Raw genomic sequence first — 25,739 nt, forward strand, 5'->3', positions numbered from 1 at the left:
TCGCTCTACAATTTTCTCATTGTCCGTTTTAATCTAATTATAATAACTGATAAGTTAATTAATCGAGAGTAATTATCTAATTAGGCGGAACGCAAAAAATATAATCATCTGAGTATCTCCAAGTGACGGTAAACATTACCCTGGTCCTGTCCAGCTACGTGGCATTTGCATATTTTCTAAGTTTGGCCCAAGGTAAGTGAAACACTCTGTAGATGGTTTTCACGTGACGTCAAGAACACAGCTTCTAATGATGCTAATACACGGACACGGCCTCCACAATGACGTCAATAAAGCGTATTATAACGCGCACATTGATTTTGTTTCTTTTTTTTTCTTTTTTCTTTTCTCGAAGGCGACTTCTTTTCAACACATAATCACTATATCGATTTGTTGCCCGGCGTAAGACTCGCTTGTCATGCTGTCGTATTTTCGTGTTTCTTATTGAGCTCGACGTGCTGGTGTAGCCCAAGATGGTGGCCGTGATGACGCCAATGCAAACCGTATATGGCGGCGCGATCGACGAGGGATATCGATATAAGAGCGTGTACAGCTGTTGCGTTCGGCGTGAAAGCCGCATGCATGATCGCTGTGTTTAGAATAGCGTTGCAGACCTTCACTCGAAGCTTTCACATTAGGGGACCTCAACAATATTTCTGCGTACGACGCGAGACTTTCGCCGCCAGATATGCTTGACATTTAATAACTGTGCGTCAATAATAAAAAAAAAATATGCGTTTTACTTGCTGTTATAGTAGACTCTCGGCGCACAATTAAGTTACGGACTATAATGAAGCTTACCACGCATTTCCTTCAAATGACGTAATACCCACACTCTGCTGTTTCCACACCAAGGAATACGCGAAGATCAAGGCCGTGACAAGAGTGAGCCTGAAGGCGCTGGACAACCAAATTACGGTCATACTCGGTACCGATGGCGCAGGGAAGTCAACGCTTCTGAGGCTGCTATCGGGTACGCATTAACGGGGCACGCTCAGCGCTTCGATAGACGACTACGTGATGGATTACTTACTCCACTGGCTTGCCAACGCATTTGCAACGACTGAGGTAGTTTTCAATGAACGGGACATAAGGTGACGGTTGCTCGCCCTCCGCTACATTGAAATACAAGGGTGACTCAAGAGCAACCAACATTAAAGTTTTCTTTTGGCTGAAATTTCTAATCGATGTCTTCTTTCTTTGAAAATTAAAAAAAAATATTATGGAGCACATAGCAAATTCAGCCTGTTCAGGGGGGTTACCTGAAGAGGCGGAGGTTATTTGAGCGACAAATCGCTATGTCCAGGCAAGTAACTAAAATATTCACGAATATTTATCATGAAGCTCCATCCGCAGACCCGGAGAAACTCTTAGATGTACGGAAAAAGTTAATTGTGCTGTGAAAATTGACGTTTTTTTAGATATCTGTTTAAATAAAAAAAAGTCCATGGCTACTACCGAATCATGCAACTACATTTAACTTGCAAGATTAAGCACTACAGTTAATTGCTCGACAACCTCCATTCCTTCGACCTTCGTAAGTTTGACCAATTCATTAGTAGACTTAACGAGAGGGGAAAGTTCTGACGTGTTATAAAAAAAAAAAAACAATTTCGCGGATGATATCGCCTTTCTCTGGCAGGAAACGTTCCTCCCACTTCGGGTCACGTGACGGTCTGTAACATGGACACGGTGCTCTCGAGACCCATGGTTCGCACGGTGGCCTCGTTTTGTCCACGGCTGGCCATGTTCAGCGTCGACATGAATGTCTGGGAGCACCTCCTGCTCTACGCTGTGGTAAATTTGCTGCCCGCCTCGCTTTTTATCCGAGAGAAAAACGTGACTTTTCTTGAGTTAATAGGTCTGTTATAATAATTCTGATATCTGTAATCAGAATGCTATCTTTTTTTTTGGTACAGGTACAACGATGTAGCCTTAAATATCGCGTGTAGCGTTTCATCACTACCTGGGGGGAAATTGAACGAAACAGTAATGCAAAATTCCATTAGTAGTTGGTTTCCATGCTCGCGAGCAAAAAATTAAGTATGTGCTTTTGATGCGATACTGAAGGGAATTGTCAGGTATGGACGTTTCTTTTGAAAGGAGCAGAGCGATGAAGGCAGACTGACATCACTTGGCAGAAAAAAAAGACCGTTTTTCTTCCCGGGGTTTTACGCTCCAAAACCACGATTTGGTTATGAGGCACGCCGTAGTGGGGCACACCGGATTAATTCCGATCACCAGAGGTGGGCCAACAAAGATGCACGCACTTCGTGCGTGTGTCTTTGTGTCCCAGTGCACGGCACACGGACGTTTTTGCATTTCGCCTCCAGTGAAATGCGGCCGCCGCTGCCAAAATATGATCCCGCGACCTCTTAATGCTTAGCAGGGCAACACCATAGCCGCTAAGCCACCATAGGGGATAAAAAAAGTTAAAAAAAAAGTTAAAATAAAGTAAAAAATAAAAAAAGTTAAAAAAGTATGTTTTTTTTTCGTGTTGTAAATTTCCTTCATTTTCTTTGTTACCAGAACTCGTTACATCTCTTTGTAGCCAAAGAGCGGTTCTTGCCTCAATGTGATGCCGCAGTCCCTAGTTACTCGTACATCGTGCTCAGGAAAATGGCGCCGTTAGTTTTAAGTGCGAAGCGTTTTAGGGGCCCGGGCTGTCGGCGTGTCATGTCGTGGGCACGCGCAAAAACATTGTAAAAAAATCACCGCATATCCACGAACTGAATGATGATGAGTGGGCGAAGCACCAGCCGGGGAATCATTCGGGCAAAACATAGAGTTAATATAACTGACCCTAGAGGCAAAGCTGGGCCGAAAAGGGGGGGACCGCTAGGGCGCCGCCATCTTGTCGGCGCCATCTTGTAACGCGTTAATGTGGCCAGCGCAATTACTTTTGAGAGATGAAAACAACTATAGGTCGCCTTATGTTGTGTCATAGAAAACGAATACCTGATGGCTTTATGAAGGTGATCTGTGGATATTAAGCTTACAGGAAGCGCTTGCTAACGTTATTTATACAATTCACCATGTACTCATTCATTCAATAACGCGTGTTTCGGTTTAGGATATTTTTTATTTGTGTTTTCGCATGCGTGGTAGTTTCGTTATGGGTGTTCTGTGGTTTCGTTTGGTATAGTTTAGCTCTGACATGTGATCGCGCGACGACATCGGTTGACGCGATGGCACCTTGGTGCCTTTTGTGCAAGGCTAAAGCTCCAAATGGCTCTGGCATTTCCCTTCACACTAAGTAAACGTTCTTTCGTAAGCAAACGTAAGTAAACGACTTGTTCAGAACATCACGCGAGTAGACAGCTTTCGTGATTCATCGCAATCGTTCGAAAAGCATCACAGTACAGCATTTTTTTAACCTATTGCTCGTCAAGTGACACTTGCGACAGCAAACAGGGAAGCTTTAACAGCTATACGGTATTTTCGCTAGTGCGTGACCGTTGAAAACCACATACCACCGGAAATTTTAACAGGGTCATCCTTGGGTTGCGTAAATGCCAGCTGCACGGCCAACACCTCCCACACCCACGCGCACACGGCTGCACACACGCAAGTTTTAGGTTGCCAGATTAAAACTGATTACTAGCGCCAAGTCTAGCAAGCGTTTCAGGAGCTGGCAACATCAGCGTATCATAATGGCGGCGCTCTTCCGGTGACCGATTTCAGTGCATGGGCCCTATGGGCAGCTTGTCGTCTAGAGTCAGTATATTAACGCTATGGGGCAAAACGCCGGAAGCGTTCTCCGGAAGCCGGAAGCTGGCCGGAACCGGAAGCGAAACCGGAAGCCGGCTTCCGGAATACGGAGCGTGGCGTACATATACTATACACATGCATATATATATATATATATATATATATATATATATATATATATATATATATATATATATACTGTACATGTGTACAGTATATACAGCGGTTATATAGCCCTTGTGCACCGCAGCGCCCCTAGCTACGGAGAGGAGAGAGGGAGAGCGCGCGTCGGGAACGAAAGAGAAAGAGAGCACAGCTGCCACTCTAGCGGGAGCAGCGAGTACTAGCGTGGTACGACGGCGCGACGAGGGACAAGGCTTGACCCTAAGGAGCTTCGCCCCTAAAAAGTGCAGAATTGATCAAAACCGGTTTAAAGTAAACTAACATGATTCAGAATAATGTAAAACATAGGAATAATCAAGCATTAAGCGCATTAATTAGCGGAAACTAGTGAAAATCGTGAGAATCTTGTAATGTGATCTCATGTCGTCGTGGTCACGCGCAAAAACAAGTTCTCAAAACAGGGTCAAAACAAGTGCAGAATTGATCAAAACTGGTTCAAACTAAACTAACATGATTCAGAATAATTTAAAAATACAAATACTCATGAATTATTCGAATTAATTAACAGAAATTCGTTAAAGTCGCTTCTAACTGTCATCAGCAAACACTTTGGCTCCATGCGCGTGGCGGTTTCCCACCAGCTGTGCCTTAGCACAGGTGTCATAACGGATGATGGGTTGCTATAAACACAAGATAAACACAGGATAAAACAAGATGAACACAAGGAAAACACAAGGGAAACACCGGCGACTCACTGCTTCGCACTTCCCCAGCTTTCACGTTGAGTGCAACTGCATTACCGCCGAGTTTACCAAGGCCACTGTCCCGGACCGATACTCAATTTTTTTTGGTCAACGTTTTGGTTCCAGTCAGCCAAATCGACTGTAACGCCTTTGCATCTGACGGCTTCGGTAGGAGTGCACGTAGTTTTCGCGGAGGAAGTAGCCCTAGGCGGTCTAAACGTAATATTAACGTGAGATGGCACATTCGTTTTGCCAACCCTAACAGACTACCTTCAACTCGCGCAATGATGATACAATGATGGCGTTGCTGGAAAAGCTCTGGAGGCATTCGCAAGCCAGGGCTTATGATGCAGAAGACACTCGCGTTAGGGAAACAAGAACAAGATTTCAACAGTCAAGCGCGTAATAATTGGGCTAATTAAGCGGACTTCCGAGCATGCACATGTGCCCTCCCCTTTCCCCATCTCCCAATAACACGCGCACGCGAACGCACACAAAGCAAAGCGCGCAACACACGCGCGCACATGCGCATTCCTACTATTCGAGAGACACCGCACGCAAAGCGAAAAGACATACTAACAAGCGGGCTTCACCCCAAAGTGACTCTTATTGCGGAGAAGCCACATTTAGCTCACGACTGCGCATTCTACGCAACGTACGCGTGGATAGCATTTCACGCGTGTTGAAAGTAGTCTTTACGAGCAGTAGTCGTCAAAAATGTCTATATATCGGAATGTGCGGCACCGTCGGATTGAACTGTGGAGTCGTGAGAAATTCAGCGCGCGACGTTCTTCGGTTTCCCAGCTCAAAGGGGTGCCGCTCAGGAACATTCGGAGGAGGGCGAGGGAAGTGCTGTCGGATGCCGACTTCAACGAGAAGATACAGTCGTTCCCACACCTCCTCTCCGAGAGCGCCCAGCAGCGGCTGCACTTGGCCATCTCGCTGCTCAACAAGCCTCGCGTGAGTATCGGGGGCGGGGGGGGGGGGGGGGGGGGGGGGCTGCGCTGGCCAGAGGACGCGTTGCTGCTATACCAGCGTGTACTGTACAGCCGAACTCGGATATAACGTACCCGGATAAGTCAACATTGTCTTAATATAGAACACGTGAAACTGACTGACGAACACTCAATAACGAAACCGAGCGTCAGCAGCCAGCGCCATGAAGCCGCTTGCATGCTGCGAACGCAGCGTACACGGGTAAGGTGTTCATTTTTTTTCTTCCTTAATACATTATTTTTGCCATGACAGGCGCAGACAAAAATTAGTGTCTACTACACGTAGCTTTGTTTTATATTATGAAATCTTTCTTCCTTCTTTTTTTTTGTCCTCTGGAAACAACAGATCCACATACGAACGCATCATAAAAAATAAAGTTTGTTATATTCGGGTTTGGGTATATCGAATTACGTTATATATCGAACTATTTCTAGCACACAAGCCTGTTCGTTACAACTCGGTTAGAATTTACTAGTTGCTGACACCAGCCACTATGTCTTCAGCGGAAATGAAATTGCATTCTACACGAAAGACCTTCGTGTATGTTCCATGGATTAATTGTGTTGGTATGCATTGTTTCATCATCGGCGGGAGGCGGGGAGTGCGTAGGATGTCGTGACTGTCTCGCTCAATTAGGTGGAAACCTGATGACGTATTCCGCGAAGGCTAGTTGTGAATACCGGGGTAAATCATGAGGATGCAAGGAAAAAGACTCCAGCCGACGTTTCGAAACAAAGCGTCAAGATCAATCATAGAGCTAAAAAAAAATTTGGCTGCACAGTACAGAAACGTGCATGGATTTGCAATGCGGTAGTAGGCGATCATTATTCACTTTTATTTTTACAGGTACCATGCTGCCATTGCGCAAGAGGCAGCAGGAGTGGTTAGAAAATAACTTCAATGCAGCACAGGATAGAGTAAGAGAGAACTCGGAGGGATGGAGGATACAATTACCTGAATCGGAACTAACTGTGGTAGCCCAGCTTTGCAATTCCAGCGAACGGCGATTTTGAATACATAACGTTACTAATACCAGTCATATATTCATCCTACAAAGCATACTTTGTTTTCGGGCTGGTTGGTTGATATTTGATGAAGCCATTGTAGCGGAAGCACATAGAACACAAGAAAGAAGGTGAGTGTAGCACTCGTGGTGTTGCGTTACAAAGGCTTTATCATTCATCCTATACCATTCAAATATTAAAGCAATATCTTGCAGCGTCTAGTACATGTGGATTCTTCTTTATGTAAATTGCTCGCGCGGGAGTCCTTGAATTTTCCATTTTATCCTATATGCGCTACATTTGTTATTTCTTGATACTGTTTTTCAAACGTTGAAACTTTTCAAGCCTGCACATGTGAATGTGTGTTAATTGCGATTGCTACTTCGATTGTGTGTAATCTTGTGGGAATGTGTTGCGGTATTACTGTGACTTTTCGCCGCGTTTTCTTGCTTCTCTGCTTTGTATTTACTTAACGATGGGCATCAGCGGCATTAAAGCTACCGTTTTGGAGCTTCCAGACGGCGGTCGTCGTCGTCTTTTTCCTCTTTGTTGTACGACCATATTAGACCCATTTTTCACGTTTTGAAATGACGGGACACAATTTGTCAGCGTTCGATAGCTCACACTAATCCAACGCGATGTTCTAACTCGAGTCGTTGCCGTCGTCCACTGGCGCATCGACGTACCGTGCGTGTCATGGCGAGCAGGTGCTGTTCCTGGACGAGCCCACGTGCAAGTTGGACGAGGAGGCTCGCCGCGAAGTGTGGACCCTGCTGGAGAGACTGCGCACCAGCTGCGCCATCGTGATGACCAGCACGATGACCGAGGAGGCGGACATGGTCGGCGACCGCGTGGCTATCATGTCGCACGGTCGCGTGCGCTGCATCGGGACGCCCACCTTCCTCAAGCAGGCGCACGGTAATTAATGTCCGCGGGGCGCCTCCGTGTCCTACTACTACAGAGAATAGTGGGAAAACACGGGGAAGGCGGGATATGAAAATTGAAGACAATGAGCAAAAAGAGAACAAGCCAATGCTTATGCCGATGCTTATGGCGAATTCAATTGGGAGAATAGGATCACTCAAAAGCACGCTGAAAGTGCTCGTTCCAGAGGCGACGTGTTTCAGTGGTCGAACAGGAGTGGGAGAGCCGTCATCCAGTGGTCGAACAAGGGCAGTTTCGCTGCGCCGAGAGCAGCCGGGAGAAGGGAGCCTACATGCAAGCGCCGGTTTAGGGTGGTGACAACTCCGAAATTTTGAGCGCTATTTACTGCCAAATTTGGTGAGTAGCCATTTTGATTCCCAATTTCGCTAGAAGACGTGGCGTATTCCTGCTTTCTTTTTGTCACGCTCTGATGTACCCATTTTGGCACGCGATCTATTAAATTTCTTTAATTTAGTTCTGCAACAATGCGCTCACGAAACCTGCAATGTATGCAGGTTGCATACATACATATACATATATGCATACCTGCATATGCATACATATATGCAGGTTGCCCGTGATATACTAGTTGCCTTTTTCTTTTATTTTAACACATGAAACTTATTTTTTTTCCATAGCATACAAAACAACAAGTTATAAGGCATGGTGGCGTGCTCGTGGTAGTATTTTCTCACGCCAAGAATGTGAACTGCAATAAACATTGTCGTTTCCTTCCAGTTGTACACACGATATAAAGTGTGTTTTTCGAAGTCTGCTGTAATAAAAACAGCTTAAAAGCCTGTTTAACTAAAACATAGACGTGCCTTGCATTGCTCTCAGGCACGCTATGGGTCTCTGGCTGCTGAGAGCAAAGTTTATTTTAAAAACTGAATTAGTTTCATGGCACCAACGGTTGCGGGAAACGTGGTGTGTCGGCTGGTCTTTTCGCCATTTTGATTCCCACATGCTATATTTGACGGAAAATTTTACCCGCCAATTTAGCTGGTGGTGGCAAGTACCCTTACAAAGGTTGTCACCACCCTAAAACGGCGCTTGCATGTAGGCTCCCTAGCCGGGAGCAGTCCGGGCTGCTCTCGCCTGAAAAGCGGAGTACGGAGGAAGTCACGGGACTTAAACCGTCATATCCTCCAAATTTCTTTTTATTTTGCTTCAGCCGGCGCGCGCGGCGGCAATGGCGGCAGCCAAGCGTAGTTAGTGTTTTGGCACCGCTGATTTTGACGTCGGTGATACGAACGAGCTTCGCAGTGGTTTAACGACAGATCCTGGCATTTCTAGTGCGCGGGGGACAGCGGCAGAAAAGCGTGTTCGCCTTGCTGAAGTGCTTGAGACGCTCGACCCGACAGCACCGAAAGCTGCTGGAGCTCAACTTCAGATTTAAGTTGCAGTTTCAGATCTTCGCAGGCGGAAACGTTGTAGGATGCGTCGACGCTGCACAAAAGTATGTAGTACGTGACCGCAAACGGTGACAGCCTTACGCCCGACAAATTACAAGACGATCACGCGTGTTTTGCCGCTCTCCTGCAGAGAATGGTCGGACGTCGATTGCTTTAGTCACATGGTACATTTCTCCTCACACGTCGCCCTCCCACCTGCTCTCCGAATGCCCGCCGTATTCCAGTGGCGGGTCGAGTGTCCCTGCTCTCACTGCGCTGTCACCCGACACCGCACTCCGCGGCGCCCTGCTCCTCTTCTCCCAATGGAATTCGCTATTAGACAAGGTGACATATGCTCTCCTCGGTACAGTAATATATATATATATATATATATATATATATATATCCCTCCTAAGCCCGTTTTGTATGCCGCAATTTCTTTTTTTTTTCTTGTCGCTCACGAGTGTACACTGATGCTACAGTAGCGGATCGCGTGATCTTTAAAGCCTCGCGGTCATTTAAAGGGGGACTAGCCGAAGGTAGCCTCAAGGAGAAATGCAACGAAATTTCGCTCGTTCGCCCGTTTACGTGGTCGGACTCGGGCAACCGAGTTTCCGTGCGCGTTTGTCGTCGAAATCCAACTATAGTTTTTTGAAACACATCAGCAGCTGTCGTGCGAGAGCTTTGTGGCATCTGAATTAAGGTTTAAATGCATGAGTATAGTAATAAACACCATGGATGAATGTGTTCGGTCACGGCCGCTGAATAATAAAAAAAAATGTCCGCCTCCATTCTACCATGTGAAAGTGGACGTACCATAGAGTAACATACGGATTATGGATGTACAGCGAAGCTGTTGCCGACGTCACACAAGCGCCACCACCACAAGGTGTCGCACGGTCGAGATTAATGTAGCGTCCCCGACCTCGTTCGCGCCCTTTCCGTTGATGCTTCGACGCCGCGGTGCACGTTCGCGGCGTCCATATGCTTGCGCGTAACCCGCGTTCACGAAGTGAACGTCACTGTAATCTTTTAACAGTCTTGCCCTGATGTCGATTACGGTCGCAGCACACTCTGCGCGACCGATGCAACGGACATAGCTCCCACTCATCAAGGACAGGTACATCTTGTGCGCACGGTTGTCACGCGCGCACGCAGGCGAGCCGCAGTGCAGCATATATCCTCATTCTAGTAGACCCTCCGCCTGGCGCAAGTGCGTTATTGAACTAATTCCATTTCTCAAACTAAAGTGCGTCACAAAATTTGTAAAGTGTGACTTATACACAACCTGCAGACATGATAGCATTGGATTGTAATTTGAACGGAAACTCAAAATTACACTAGCGCTGCAGACGAAAATTTTTTTATGTTGACACGACGGGGTACACGCACGGACGCAGAACATTTGCCGGGGTTTCGGTGGTGGCGTCCCCTGGCGACCTGCCGCATCAGGCGGGCTGCAATGGGAGCGAGCGCGACCAGCGTTGTTGCATAGTTTCCTACAATAGCTTGCTACATAGTTTCCTAGAATGATTATTGTATGGAATCTCTACGGGTTCCCGAGAACGCTCCTCGACCGGTGGCGCCATGCCGGATCACGCCATTTCCGACGCACGCGGCAGGCCGCGACATTTATTATTTATCTTTTATTCAACGGCCGGGGTTAGGTGGTGGCACTGTGTCACGATTCCCGGCTAGGGTACCTCGATAAATAGTACCACTTCTCGCCGTGTTTCCCCGCCGCCGTCGCCTGCTGCAGGGCGCATTCATCGCCGAAATCCGCTGCACGTCTATTGTTGAGATGCGCCGTTTCGTCTTGCCGCATCACCGCAGCGTCGCTTAGGCCACCACAGTGCGTGGGAGCAGATAACAGTGTTGTTCGTTGGACAATGCTAAATGTTGTGGCACCAGCTGCTTGGCCGAAAATTCGGCCAAGCAGGTGACACGCAGCACTGAGTGTGCGGAGGCGTCCTCCGCACACTCAGTGCTGCGTGTTTGAATCGTGCCTCCGGATGTGATAGCACCTCTGTAATCTAACACGGCCACGGCGTGGGCACTATGGGCTGTGGGTACACGAGTGTTTTATTGCATTCTTCTCCCCTGCTCCCATTAAAAAAATTACTCCATCTCCCGCTAAAGGGAACCATGTGTGGATGCGAAGCAGCGCGGAGATGGTTTCGCAGCAGCGGCCCGAGCGCTCATCGCGGCGCTGCACAGGAACGCTCGCCTCGGCTGCGGAAGGCTGTGGGTTCGATTCCCACCGCCGCCGGGCACCCACTGGTTTAAATGGGTACAAGTGTGCCCCGGCCTGGCGTTCGGCTTCCTTCAGGGGTGATACGCTTGGGAAAGGAGCCTGCGCCCTGAATTCCCGTCGAAACCAACGTGAGCACGGAAAAAAAGTGATGTCTGGGCCGCTCCTGTGGCGGTCATTTCCCATGTGGTGCCCCAAGTACCTATTGAGGTGGGGGGCACCTTCGGATTAAGGTCAAACACCCCTTTCCAAGCGTTGAGGTCCCATAATGGCCGAGCACCAGGCCGGGAGCGCGCATGTACAGGGTCGTCCACTCTTAGTACGAACACGGCGCCGCGTGGCCGCGCATCGAAGCTAAGCGGCGCAGGCGCACAGGGGCGTGGAGGCGGGGCTTCGTGTCGTCTGCTAAAGCGCGCGAGCGAGCCGTGTTTGTTCCGTCTGTTGTCTGCTAAAGCACAGCGCGCTCGCGCACTTTAGCAGACGACACAAAGCTCCACCTCCAAGCCCCTGTGCGCCTGCGCCGCTTAGCTTCGATGCGCGGCCGGGCCGTGTGCGCTAGCGCTCCGCGGAGCGTGGCCACGTGGCGCCGTGTTCGTACTAAGAGTGGACGACCCTGTACCTATTTTACCGGTAGGCACCCGGCGGCAGCACTTGCCTCCCACAGCCGCGGCGGATGCTCGTCTACAAGGCCGTCTGTGGTTGGACAAGAGGCGCCCAGAGACAAGAGCTGAAATCTCTATTGGGCCCCTCTTTCGAGATGTGGACCCCCACGACAGCCAGGGGACATCTCTACCCGTTAGAAAACCGGGTGGGTTCCCGGCGGCACCGGGATTTGAACTCGGTACCTCCCGCATACGAGGCGGATGCTCTACCGCTAGGCCATCGCTGCGGTAGGCGCACGCGCTCCGTCATTTTCATACCGCGGAACTACCGTGGCGCCCCCATCGGAGTATGCAGCTTGAGCGGGAGATGGTTTCGTGGCAGCGGCCCGAGCACTCATCGCGGCGCTACGGTGGCTAGATGGGTAGGTGTGCCGACCGGCGCCTCCGGAGCGTAGTTCACCGCTTCTCCGCGTCATGACGCAAAATTGGCGCTGCGGTCAGTAGAACGGTTCCGCAGCGCACGTCGTCTGCTACAGGGGGCTGGCGGACTGGCGGCGAACAAAAAAAATAAAGCCCGTATTGGAATAGTTGTATGTCATCTGTTCGTGTCAGTTTCAAAGGTGAAGAGCTCCGCATCTCTCGTACTGTTTGTAAGTTCCTAAGCGATGTGGAATGTTCCAGGTAGGAAAGATGACCGGCGAGATTAGCGGCGGCGTTGCTCCACCAAAGAAGACCACCAAGGAGACCTACTGCTTCGCTCCAAACTGCAAGTCGGGCTCTAAATTTGTGAGAAAGACAGCGGAATTGTTCCGCTGCGGAAATGTTCGCCCCGAGCTGCTCAGTAGCTTGCTCAGTATCGGTACGGTGGCTAGATTGTATCGGCGACGTTAATGAGCAAGCGGTACACCGAAAAGCGTACGTCCATGAGCTCCTTGACATTGTAAATTTGCAAGCCGCACATGAGGTGCTCAGCGCCTGCGACATCGAGCACCGCTGCGCTGCTACAGGGAAAAGAAAAGTGATTCTAGGCTGATATTCTATATAGCAGGCTATGTAGCAAGGAAGTTCCTGCAAAGAGCCAAGTGCTCCGATTGCTCAGGGACATTACTGAATTCAACAGAATGAGTAGGTCAGGGCTGTTACTCCCTTCTGAAGCACTAAAAAAACGGGTAGCATCGCTCGAAGACGCCTTCAAGCTGTGCTTCAGTTTAAATGAGTTACGAAGGAACAGTGTATCGCCGACTTTGCATCCTTTCTGCAGCTGAATCCCCCGAATTTGATCGGCTGTGAGCGGCACAAGAAAGAGCTCACAAACGATGTTGTGAGGTTCTATTCAATTACACGCCTTTACTTTCTTGTCAAGGGCAATAACATGGTGCGCGAAAGCAGCAGGGAGAAGAGGAAGCACCTGAAGATGAGGCGTGTGCTGTGAACAATGCTATGATGTGGTGGACCAACGTTGCGGCCTTGCTGGCGCTAGCTAATTTATGTTGGTGTGTCTGCTGACTCAAGTTACGAGAGCTTTTCTTGTATTTTAAATATATTCACGAATCTAGTCCAAGACATATTGCTTTATTTTATTACAATGAAACAGTGAACCATACGCACTTACCAACACAATTCTTCTCGCACCAATTTAGATACCGTAACTGACGCAGCAATAAAACAATAGCTGGATTTCTCGAAATCGAAACATCAGAACTCGCTAAATATCATGTAAACACGGTTCCACATACCGTATAAAACCATTGCAGTATTGTTTTATGCATGGAAAAAATGCATTTACGTCTTCAATGCAATGGGCTGGTGCGCCGCGTTTATATCAATAAATGTGACCGATTGCCAAGCTAGAAAATTTACTTCAGCATTTCGTTTTTTCTGACTAGACGACAACAACAAGTTCCTCATTCTGGCTTGGCCTACACTGCTCAGAACGGTATTATAACGCGCACTTCAAATATACAATCAGAGGCAAGCGATTCTATCAGACACGCAGCTCGTCTACACAGCGCAGCCGCCGTTGCGCGCCGCTGAACCGTTCTACTGTCCGCAGCGCCAATTTTGCGTCATGATGCGGAGAAGTGGTGAACTACGCTCGGTCGGCACACCTACCCATCTAGCCACCGTAGCGGCGCTGCACAGGAGAATAGACAGTTTTAGTTTAGCGTTAGCGTAATAGCGGGGTTACGGGAAATAGCGTTACCGTTCCGCAAACGAACTTTGCAGAAAGAGAGTTTTAGTATAGCGTGATAGCGTAGTTTACGTGCGGGACGCTATTCCATTACGCTTTGAATTTCGCATACATAGGGCACCTAAGATATGTGTGTGTGCGTCCGGAAAGTGCGATAAGCCGCGCAATGGAAGCCAGGAGCGCGTTGTATTTTTACTTCACATGTCCGTTGATCTGCAACGAAACAGACAAGCAGTACAAGCTGTCTACCATAGCCTCCGAAATCCTCCCATCTCAGAGGCCATATGCCGTCGTCGCGCCTATCTCCCGACTTTAGCGACAGATGGCGCTCGGATCTCAAAAAAAATTTCTCTCGTTAGGCTTAGGCGCGTTCGAAACGAGAAGCGATCTCGAAAATTCCTCAAGATTAGCCATAACACTCTCTCGGCGAAGCGGCATGAGACTAAGCAAAAGCCGTTTACGCAGTCATTTGCTACGAACGAAGTGAATTCTACAAAAACAACGCCAAATTCAGTTCGAAGCGGGCGGCCGGGACCGCCGCCATGTTTTACGTACACTACGTACACCACGCTAACACGGTAACGTTAACTCTGAGAAATAGCGTGCGCACGGTAAACGGTATGGGTTGGTTAGCGTTCTGCGCATGCGCACTTCGATCCCGCTATTCCGGTACGCCCGCTATTCCGGTAACCACGCTAAACTAAAACTGTCTAATGAGGCGCACGCGCTCCGTCATTTTCATACCGCGGAACTACCGTGGCGCCCCCAGCGGAGTATGTAGCTGCCGTGCGCGCCGCTCCGAATTCCTAGAGGAGAGAAAGGAGGGGAGCGTAGGAGAGGAGAGAAAGGGGGAGGGGACGCGCATGCGCTGTGGGGGTGTGGCACGTGGGCGCCGCTCCGTTCTAGCCACTGTAGCTCCGTACAGGATTCCTAGAGGAGAGAAAGGGGGAGCGTAGGAGAGGAGAGAGAGGGGGAGGGGACGCGTATGCGCTGTGGGTGTGTGGGACGCGGGACCGACGGACAGAGCCGCCGGCAAGAAATGCTTCGCATTTAAAAAAGGAATCCGAGTTTTACGTGCCAGAACCGCGATTTGATTACGAGGCTAAGCAGTGGGGGACCCCGGATTAATTTTGACCAGCTTGAATTCTTTAGCGCGTACCTAAATCTAAGTACACGAGCATTATGTCATTTCGCCCCCGGCAAAATGCGGCCGCCGCGGCCAGGATCGAACCCGCGTCCTAAGCAGCACGACACCATAACCGCTGAACCGCCACGGCGGCTAATGAAGATTTTGTTAATAATCAATCCATGCCAAACTAGTACAAGTTAGATTATCCAAGTGTGAAAAGTTAGATTGTCACGCGTCGATTGATTGATTGATTGATTGATTGATTGATTCGCAGGGACGGGCTACGAGATACGGTTCCCGAAGACCGAGAAGGTCTTGAACGTGCAGGACGACCTGTTGTCCATCGTTCGGCAGCGCACAGGGCAGGCGCGGTTGTCGCAGACGCCCCGCAACGTGGTCATCTCGCTGGGCACCCGGGACGCGCGTGGCTTTACCCAGATGTTCAAACACATCGAAGAGTTCTGCCGCTCCCACGGCATCTACGACATAGGCGTCACCTTCTCCACGCTCGAGGACGTGTTCATCAAGTAGGTGCACGTTTCGCGAGAGGAATGACCAACACTGTGTCATTACAGAGTGTGGGTCCTAGAAGTTAAAGCTATCGGTAATTTTAATAGAACGGCTATGCTAGCTACGCAAATGCTGCTTTGTATACGCTGGTTTCTGAGCTTTAGCGGACCAGATATTTGCGAACAAGTAGTGGCCACATACATAATTAGGAATTTGTTAATTGACTTGCTCGAATGTCGTGATATTATGGTGTATGTCTATATTAAACATTTGAAGACAATCGCATTCGAGGTCAACTCCATTTCATTTGAGACTTCTAAAGCATCGTTGTTCCTGATTAATCAAATTTGACGCCCAGTCATGGCATTCAGAGGGTGGGGTCCCAAGACAAAGACGAACTCCTTAATGTGACATAGCTGACTGTGGGGGGAAAAGGGGGAAACGAGCCTTGCTGAGAGCAGGAGCACAGCTACATGTTACGAGCTCCGCCCGGCTTGTGCACGGACGTGCTATACAAAAAGACAAGCAGAAAAAAAAAGAAATAAAAAAAGTCACAGGCCTGCGCGGCACACGCAGCACAGTCACAGCGTAAGCTGGTTGAGCGGCGCAAGAGTAGCTCCAATTTCGGCACCACGCACAACAAGGTCTTCGCGGCAAAGTGTCTTCGCCTCGACTTTGACGAGAACGATCTGAACTGTCCGCCCGGCGACGGCGAGCTGCGATTGCAATGCTCTCTGCACAGCAGCCTGCTGAGCCCGATGATGCCTGGTTGTAGCCGCGCACGTAGCTGTACGATTCGCTTCTTCAGCAGCGGTTCGTACCTTGCGAGGAGACGCCATAACGTGTACCGAAGAGGTGCCCAGAACACGTGGCGCACATCTAACATCGGGATAGCGTTGATTGCGCGCCTCGTCTGAATCGCATCGCGTCTGAATCGCATCTCGTCGCACGCGGCGGTTGCAGGCACGTTAACTAGATGGAGCCACCATACTGGCGGAGGCTCGGGTCGTCTGCGCCTTCGCGCCTGCCTAGGCGCGCATAAAGGCAATTTTTCTTCACCCTGATAGCAAGCGCTTGCGTGGCTCAGTGGTAAAGTATCCGACTCCTACGCAGCGGGCCAGGGCTCGATCCCGGCGGAGAGCGGGTACTTTTTTTCCGGCGATAGCGGCTACGGGGCGGCGGCGGCGGCATCTTTGCGACCAGAAACGGCTTAACAGCCTACGCTGTAAAAACTGTTCTTCAATGCATCAGACGCCCTTTCAAGTACGCTCCAGTGTGCGTAATAAATTTCAAGTCGTCCTAAGACCATGTGACATGTGGGGTGTAGCACAGGGTAGATTGCTTGGTCTCTTGCTTTTTCTACTGTACATTAATGACTTACCGGACTGTTTTTCGTTATAAATGATATTATTTGCCGATGACCGAGAGATATACCGTTCCATGCAGCACTGGCAGTCAGCGACGACAATCTGACCTATAGGCGCAATTAACACGTGGTACTCGACATGGTTAATCTCTCTGAATCGATCTAAAACTAAAGGTATGTCGTTCAGTAACCATGTTCTTCCGATGCAGAGTTCTCACACCGTGACTAACATCTTCATTGAGCGTGTGCATACCTGCAAGTACGTCGGTGTTCACTTAAAGTGTCATCTAACCCGAAAAACGCAAACTGAACGGGTCCTACCTTCCGCTAACGCTCACTCGGCTCTACTCAAAAGTAATGTGAAAGAAAACACGTAAAGCAAGAGACGGGCGGTGACCAGAGAATTTGACAGCGTCTTGTCATATCTTGTTGCACTTTGCATTCTAAATTAATGAAAGACTCAACCTACGTAGTTTTGAGAACTTTTTCGTGTGGCTAACGACCCAAGTGCGAGAACATGCTTCGAAATTCGTGACGTAACACTGGGCACTCTTCAATTATCCGTCTCTGACAGTCCCGGATTGTCCGGAAGACTGCATACACAACGCTCATTGGCTGAAAGCAACGTCTCGGGCAGTCCGGGACTGTCAGGAACGGATAATCGAAGAGGCTCAGTGTTACGTCACGAATTTCGAAACTCCACGGAAGTAAGACAGCTATCGCTTCACCAGGCTTGGTAACAGCAGACCCACCATAGCGACCCAAGTTCATTCGTGTGTCTACATCTGCGCATGCGAGTTGCTTCAAACAGGTCTACATATTTGTTTTCGCCTTAATTTCAGGATGTCTACCGAACCGGACAACGTAGATCTGAAGATTAACACCGATCTAGAAAGTAAGCACTTGTGCTATTCGATTACGCATGCTCTATGATTGATTGATTTGCTTTCGTTAAGGTTCACCTAAATTTTAAGCCCACGAGTGATTTTGCACACCGGTATGCGACCCCCACGGCACGGTGGGGGTCGCATACAACCTACAGCGCAAGACGGGGGGACTTGGAGATCGCTGGGAGAGACCCTCGTCATGCACTGGATACAAAAATGTGATGATGATGATTATGATGATTATGATGATGATGATGATGATGATGATGAGGTCACATCGTTTCTATTCTGGTTGAACCGTCATACTCGCAGCTGTCGTAGACACTATAGCACCAGGAGCTCCCTCCTGTTATCGTTTACGCGGAACCGCGCCTGCCTTTCGCAGCTAGCGGCAATCAGGCGTTTTGCGAGGAGCCCGTCCTGACGCCTTCGTTCGGCGGCCAGCTGGCGGCGCTGCTGTCCAAGCGCCGCGCCATGCTTGCCATCGACCACGCCGCGCCGCTCATGGTGTACTTTCTCTTCGCCGCCATGATGTTCTTCATGGAGTACTTGCAGTCCGGACCGGCCTGGCTCGTTCATCTCTTTCCGGATTATGTGACGCCGCCACGCGACATATCATTCCTGCGCCAGGAGATGACCTCGGGTACGTACGCGCACGCTCTCTAAAACGTTCTAATCGAGAGAATGCAGTCCCTCGATGGCAAAGAGACCCCAAAGGCAAACACTGAATGAGTTGAGAGTGATATAACACCGTATTCTAGAAAGTTCCTCCACTCAATATTCCACCTCGACTCAAGAGTGGCAGCCCCCCCCCCCCCCCCCCTTCCTCCCCCATATAGTAGTGGTCACCACGCAGCTCATGCACTGACTCCTCACGGCAACTCTCGAGTCAAACTCAACGTGTGGTCATTTTCGAGAAGTCTCCTTCTGCTCCTAAACTGACCAAATGATGGAAACCACTTTGAAATCCGCAACGTCACTTTGACGTACGTTCGCTGAGGCTTCGTCGCGAAATGAGGGGAAAAAAGTTTGGCCTTCATTTTACCGCTGTAATTACTAACCTGTTTCCTGCCAAGCTAATGGAAAATTGTGTTTTGAAAGAATACTCTTACCAGTTCAGCTACGGTGGAGATGACTGGCAACAAATGACTGAGGACCTCAGCCGCCAAAGTCTTCAGGTTTGGAAATTATAATGCAGAATGCTAAGGGGTAACGTTCAAAAGCAAAGCAAGAGAACGAGAATTCATGTTTTGTAATCAGCCTTTAGAATATGCGCAAAAGTACGTCTATCTAGGCCGATTAGTCGCAGAGGACCGGGATCATACATAAAATAAATTTAAAAAATGGTTGGAGGACAGGTTATGCAGACGTTACCAATTCATGACCGGAACTTTACCGCTATCCTCGAAAAAGCAAAGTGCGCAATGATTGCATTCTACCGCTACTAACGTACGGAGCGGAAACTTGGAGAATAAAGAAGCTCGAGAGAAAGCTAAGGACTGCGCAACGAGCGACGGAACGAAAAAAAAAATGACAGGTGTTACGACAGGCGTTACGACAGGAAACGGGAGAATTCACGGATTCCTTCGGCGTTGAACTCATTTAATGCGACAGCAGCATTCTCCCACAGAGAAGACGGCCATTTTATTTTCTCTTGATCGCTTCTTCCTAAAATAATTGCGTTCACCGACAACGGGAAACTGCACGCGGTTGTATGGCGGTTTGTTGGGGGTAGGAATGCAGGGTTCGGCAGGCCATGTAATGGCGTAGGGCTGATAACCGGTGGTATATTATAGTTTCAGAATGGCTGCCAAGGGAATCGCAGTCGAGGATGGCGGAGAAGTAATTAAATCGCCGAACGCAAGACGGTAGTAATTGGCGATCGACGAGAAGAAAATTCTCCCTCCTGCAGTGTGTTTAAAACGCGATGATGATGTTGATGAAGACTATGATGGTGATGATATAAACTGGTTTAGTGTCGCTCTTTAGCGCCCGTTTCAGTTGCGTTCGACTACAGAGGGACTCGAACACGCAGAGCTCGGCGTCAACATTGACATCGGCACCATGTACCCGAAAACCGTGACGTTCTTGCGAGGGACAAGCGAGCTCAGCGCTCACTACTACCTGCCGCTCATCCGGGATGTCACCACCATCTGGACCATCGACGCGGAGCCCGAGGATGAACTGGATCACCTGAGCCGTAAAGACTTCTTCCGCTACTCCCGGAGATACGTCATTGGAGCCGACTTCAGTGATCCCGGCCGGTGCGCTTCATTCTTTCGTTGACGAAGCGGGCAGTAAGACCTAAGCCGCCAATTCAGGGGCCGCTGGCAACCAACTGCTGTGCGTACAAAGCCAAAAAAATTACACCATCTTCCCGTAGGGGAACCCTGAGTAGTATGCGAAGCAGACATGGGGTCGACTCAAGGTAGTTTTATCAGCTGTATAAACTTGGACTTGCAGCAGCACCAGCAACGCGCAGAACTGTTGTCGACGCCGTCGGCGTTTTGCCCGCGTTCACACCGAACGCGCGCGGCGTTGGTGACTGTTGCCGGTGCCTCTAACCTAAGCTGCTTCGCATTATCGCGCACGGAGCCGCAGGTGTTGCCATTCGTTGCGCAATCCGGAGAGGAGAGGAGCGTCGGAGAGGAGAGGAGGAGGGAGGAGAGATGAGACAAGGAGAGGAGGGGAGGGGGAGGGGATGCGCATGCGCAGTAGGGGTGTGGACGCCGCACGGCGGATGGAGGGAGGGAGGGAGGGAGTGACATAGCCCCGACCATAAGCTGCTTCGCATCTAAAAACAGAACAGTACAGTACAGGACAGGATAGGTTAGGACGGGACAAGACAGACAGACACACACAGACGGACGGACAGGCAGGACAGACACACAGACGGACGGACAGACAGCACAGACAGCACAGACAGACTGACAGGCAGGACAGACGCAGACACACACAGACGGACGGACAGACAGCACAGACAGACCGACAGACAGGACAGACAGGACAGACAGGACAGACATGACAGACATATGACAGACAGGATAGACAGGACAGAGCACAGATAGAGCACGGACCGACGGACATGACAGACAGACGAACGAACAAACGAATGAATGAACGAAAATTAAAGTATCACCAACTCCGCTCTCCTCATTTCCTTCTCCAACAATAGGTGGTGTTCGCCATATTTTCCTGCAAGCTAGATTTACTAGAAGGAACTCGGGCGCTAGGGTCCACTGGAGCTGCAAGTAGTATTTGGATGTTCAGACAGCTTGGGAATTTTGAGCAGGACATGAGTTCGCCTAAGCTTTGTCCTTCGGCATGGCTCCATACGGCTTTGCGACTTCGCTAATTGATCATTATCCTAGAAAATATAACATTCTAAACGCAGCAATATAGCATTATAAACGTAGAAATTCGCAATTATTGTGCCTTTACGCAGAGACATTGACTTGTCGTGTTTAGAAACCGGGGATGGTTGGAAATGTAGAAGGTTCAGGTCAGTTCAAGTTTATTTGAGTGTAACAAAGCATGATTCCAAAAACAATATGCAGAAGAGATAAAGCTAAAGATAATGAACCTTGCTAATGTGTTCGCTGAAACACCCGTAATATATACATACAGGGTGTTTCAGCGAACACTTTCATAATTTTTAAAGGTTGCCTGTGGCAGATAGCACAATAATAGTTCATGAGCTGGTCTACTCGTAGAGGCGGCTATTACATGCACAAAAAATTGCAATGTGTAACCGACTAATAAAAAAATTAACTAATTAAGTTTTTAACTAATTCCCTTATGGCGCATATTGCAATTTACAAATTTCTAGCCGTGGAGTTCGCAAGGCGGATCCACTTGGAACAAATTCTCAGGATTACACCAGTTTCGAGATATTAATTCCCGAACTTTGCGGAGAAATGCATTGGCATTCCAGTTACTGTCTTACCAAAACGTCCTTTTACGCATTGAAGCACCTATGTGCTTCACTTGCGCAGTAGTGTCTGAAGTGAGTGGGCTCCTGCTGGTAAGTTATTTGCATATGGCCGGTAAAGAACAACATAATAAGAAGTCGAACAAAACCTGAGTGCTGATCTTCAGCGTTCATACTTTCTTGTGTACTGGATACCATAGGTTGCGATATAAAACATGTACTGAAGCCATGTGTCTCTTAAATGAATAGTTTATTTTTAACTTTTATTATGCATGATTATTAACTCGGAAGTCCCAGAAAAGTATAAAGCTTTTCGTTCGTAGTGTTTCATAAGCTAGCTACCAAAAACTGTCCAGTAAAATATATTGCCCTGCTGCCGTAGATTAGTACTTTTCTGCCTGCTTAGATTGTACACTTCAATCGCTACAATCTACACAATCTGTACACTACAATCTAGAGTTGTACAATCTAGAGATTGTACAACTCTAGATTGTACTGTGTGACGTTTTATTCTATTGATTCTGTCGTGTCACGTTCGATATTTCTTGCGCCCTTCCTGCGAAAATTTCACACGGGATTGGAAATGTGTGTAAATAAATGCGTGATATAGACATTGTGCATCTGGCGTTTATCGACAGTCCGTCATAATGCTTGACGACGGGACGGAAGCGGATATGTACAGGATGTCGCAAGTGATCAGCCGCGTGTGTCAACGTGTCGTGCAGACCGCAGGCGTGGTGGAATCCGTACGTGCCGTACAGCAAGAGCATCGCCACGTCGCTCATGAACAGCGCGCTGCTCCGCTACTACAGCGGAGACACGAGCGCCATGTTCCGCATTCATCTGCGGGCCTTCTCCAGGGTACGCCTCACCGGGAAGTTCATCTGCAGTCCTTTATAACGAAGAGCTTGGGGCCTCCGAAATGATTCGTTATACAGGTCACTTCGTTGTAAAGGTCTCGCGCCGCACAGCTCGCAATAGAACTGAGACAGAATTATATTCCTTCGTTGTACAGGTCATTTCGTTGTAAGAGGCCGGCGGTCGATGAGGAGGCGTTCGACTGCATATACGTGAGATATTCACCTCTCTCGATGACATTCGATGCCCGCAAAGTTGCCGCAGTTAAAATGAACGCGCGCTCTAAGAAGAATGATTTGGTTAATTGCAACAAAAGCTATCGATTAGAATAAAATAAAATAGTTTATTGGAAAAGGCGGAAATGGCGTTCTACTGCTAAGTATACGAGGTGACGAATTCGATGTCCGGCCGAGGCGGGTGATTTTTGCTGGAGGAAGTGGTTGGGGAAGGGGAATGAATGAATGTGTGTTGTTTAGTGGCGCAAGGGCCAGGTATGGCCAAAGAACGCCATGCCAGTGTTAGTGAGTTCGTATAGTGGAGTGATGAATTCTGAGAAGTACATGAGACGTGGCTGTAAAGGGCCCTAAAATCTGTTGCTGTAAAATGCGTAAGATCTACATGTAATAAGATTATGGCAATATGTAATGAGGTGTACTATGACCGTGAAAAATGTACTGCGAAATAATGCTACGATACATAAATTAAAAAATACTGGAAAGAATCACAACTGCCTAAACAGAGCCCTTGAAACACAAGGGCCTGATGACATGCTTGTGTACTTAGATTAGTCCGGAGCCTTCCACTAAGCGGCGTGTATCATAGCCACAGAGTTGCTTTGGGATGTTAAATACAGTCAATCAATCAATCAATCAATCAATCAATCAATCAATCAATCAATGAAATATATAAAATTGAGATATGGAGAAAATTATGTAAAAATGCATCGATCTCTAATTCAAAACTCGTGGGAATCCGTATGAAGCCTACAGCGAAAAAAAGAGAAAACGGCAGAAATAGATAGATAAATACAAGAATATAATAAATGAAGAAGAAAAAAATTCATACGTAGATACATTTTCGCACAGCAGGATACCGGCTGTTTCCCCAAATAAATGCGACAATAGCTAAAAAAAAAAAAAAAAAAAAAACTTAAAACCCCTCCCCTACCGGGAACAGGGATGCGCGCGAAGCTTGTCCAACCCTATGGGAGGGGTTGGTTAGTTTTTTGAGCGTTTGAGACATATTAAAGAGGCGTGGTTGCTGGTGGATGAGAAATGGTGGATTCGCCTGGCGAGCTCGCGCACGTTCACGGGCCCACTCCCGTTGTCGTTCTTTGAAGGCTGCCGCTTCTTCGGCGGAGCGGACCAAGCGCGGCCTACTACTCATAGCGCAGCTGGCCTTGAACTGGCGAGAAACGGCACGCGCGGAGCGAGCGAACCCTCCTTTCTCACCTCCGGAGGGAGGCAGCGGAACCTTGCATATCTTGCACATCTTGCAATTAAATTGTTAACTTCGACACATTGGTGAGGGCACTATAAATTCGTTATTGAAGAACCTATTAAATCTAACATTACTTTGCATGAATCTCTCTCTGCCATTCAGATTTCCACAAAAATGATTTGGTTGACAATATTTCTGCTCGGAGTAACACTTCGTACCTTTTTTTTTTTTCTTTTTTTCGCCTTTGCCGCCGTCGCCACCGCGACCACCAAACAGTAAGAATTTTTTGCACACCCAGGGCCACAGGGGTGACGGTTTGTCTAACATCCTTGCACCCTTAAGGCTGCATACATTTTGCCGTGCACGACAGCTAGCTCAAGCTACACCTGTGATGAGAGAATCCGAATAGTTTAAAAACCATTTGTCAATTCTGGCCACATGATGCGCACCGACATATCTGAAACGAGAGTTTAACCCGCCGTGGTGGCGTGTAGTGGTCATGGCATTGCGTTATTAAGCCCTGGGGCGAGGAATCGAATCCCGGCCGCGGCGACCGCATTCCGATGGGGTTGAAATGCAAGGATGCCCGTGTACCGTGCATTTGGGTGCATGTCAACGTCAGAAAAAAAAAAAAAAAAAAAAAAAAAAAAAAAAAAAACAGGTGGTCACATTTAAGCCGGGCACCTCACTATGGTGTGCCTCATAATCAAATCTTGGTTTTGGGACGTAAAATCCCAGATTTCTTTTTTTTTGTGATTAACGAGAGTTTGACAGTGACAGACACATATGAAAGTTTACTTCATTCAGTCATCGTGTCGTCATGTTTATTTCCCCAAAAAAAATATGTCGCATACAAATACTTCATTCATCCCGATCAATGATTCGATCTTGCCAAGGGTGTTAGCAATGGCACAGGCCAGCAAACTTCATCAGCCTATATTTATGTCCACTGCAGGACTACCTACCTCCCTCATGACCCCTGTCTTAATTGCAGAGGTCATGGGGAGGTAGTGGCCGAATACTGCACCAGGAAAGCCAATTCCTGTTCTGCTGACGGAGTGCCTTTGTTAAAGCTTAGTGGGCCTTCCAAATTTGGTTGCACTTGGAGTAGTATAGTCCCACTGGCTCTCGGCCATTTTTCTTGTCTTTTTTGCCGGTGTCAGGCGCAACTCCAAGCCTGAAAATGTAGTGCACTGGAGGAGAATTCGAACCTACGACCTTCGGATTAGAAGCCGGGTGTTCTACCTCTGCTCCACGCCACCACCGCCCCAGTAAACTTAAGGGTCTCAAAAAATTTTCTTTTCGTTCTTCCCCGGCCGCAGAGATCGGCCAACACGCCGCTGCACGAAAACATCGCGCACACGGTGCTTCGCGACACCACGGGCTTCGTGGAGCGCGGCCTGCCTTCGCTCAGCCCTTGGCGCAAGCTGATGCTTCCGCCCATCATGGGCCTGGCTGGGGCCGCGTTCGCGGTGGCGCCCGTCACCGAGACGGCGTCGGGCTCCAAGCGGCTGCAGCTGATGACGGGCGTGCCGGGCTACGTGTACTGGCTGAGCCACTACCTGTTCGACGGTTTCTTCTACGCGCTCCTCTGGATCACGGCCGCCGTCGTATTCGCGGTGAACAACAGCGTGCGCGCCGACACGGCCGGTACGGACGATGACGCTCAGCGAGCCATATGA

The 25,739-nt window shown here is 48.7% G+C and overlaps 1 protein-coding gene across 1 annotated transcript; it reads left to right on the forward strand.

Annotated features, from left to right (window-relative positions):
- The first annotated feature begins 851 nt into the window (after positions 1 to 851).
- Positions 852 to 25,739, forward strand: LOC125939660 (ABC transporter A family member 2-like). The gene is made up of 10 exons (XM_037709388.2): positions 852 to 970; positions 1,640 to 1,794; positions 5,379 to 5,534; positions 7,282 to 7,492; positions 15,340 to 15,592; positions 17,784 to 17,836; positions 18,214 to 18,471; positions 19,864 to 20,092; positions 22,485 to 22,620; positions 25,380 to 25,739. Exons 2-10 carry the CDS (start codon positions 1,681 to 1,683, stop codon positions 25,737 to 25,739), a joined length of 1,770 nt encoding a protein of 589 aa, XP_037565316.2. The 5' UTR covers positions 852 to 970; positions 1,640 to 1,680.

This window comes from Dermacentor silvarum, chromosome 3, assembly GCF_013339745.2.
Source record: "Dermacentor silvarum isolate Dsil-2018 chromosome 3, BIME_Dsil_1.4, whole genome shotgun sequence".
NCBI lineage: Eukaryota > Metazoa > Arthropoda > Arachnida > Ixodida > Ixodidae > Dermacentor > Dermacentor silvarum.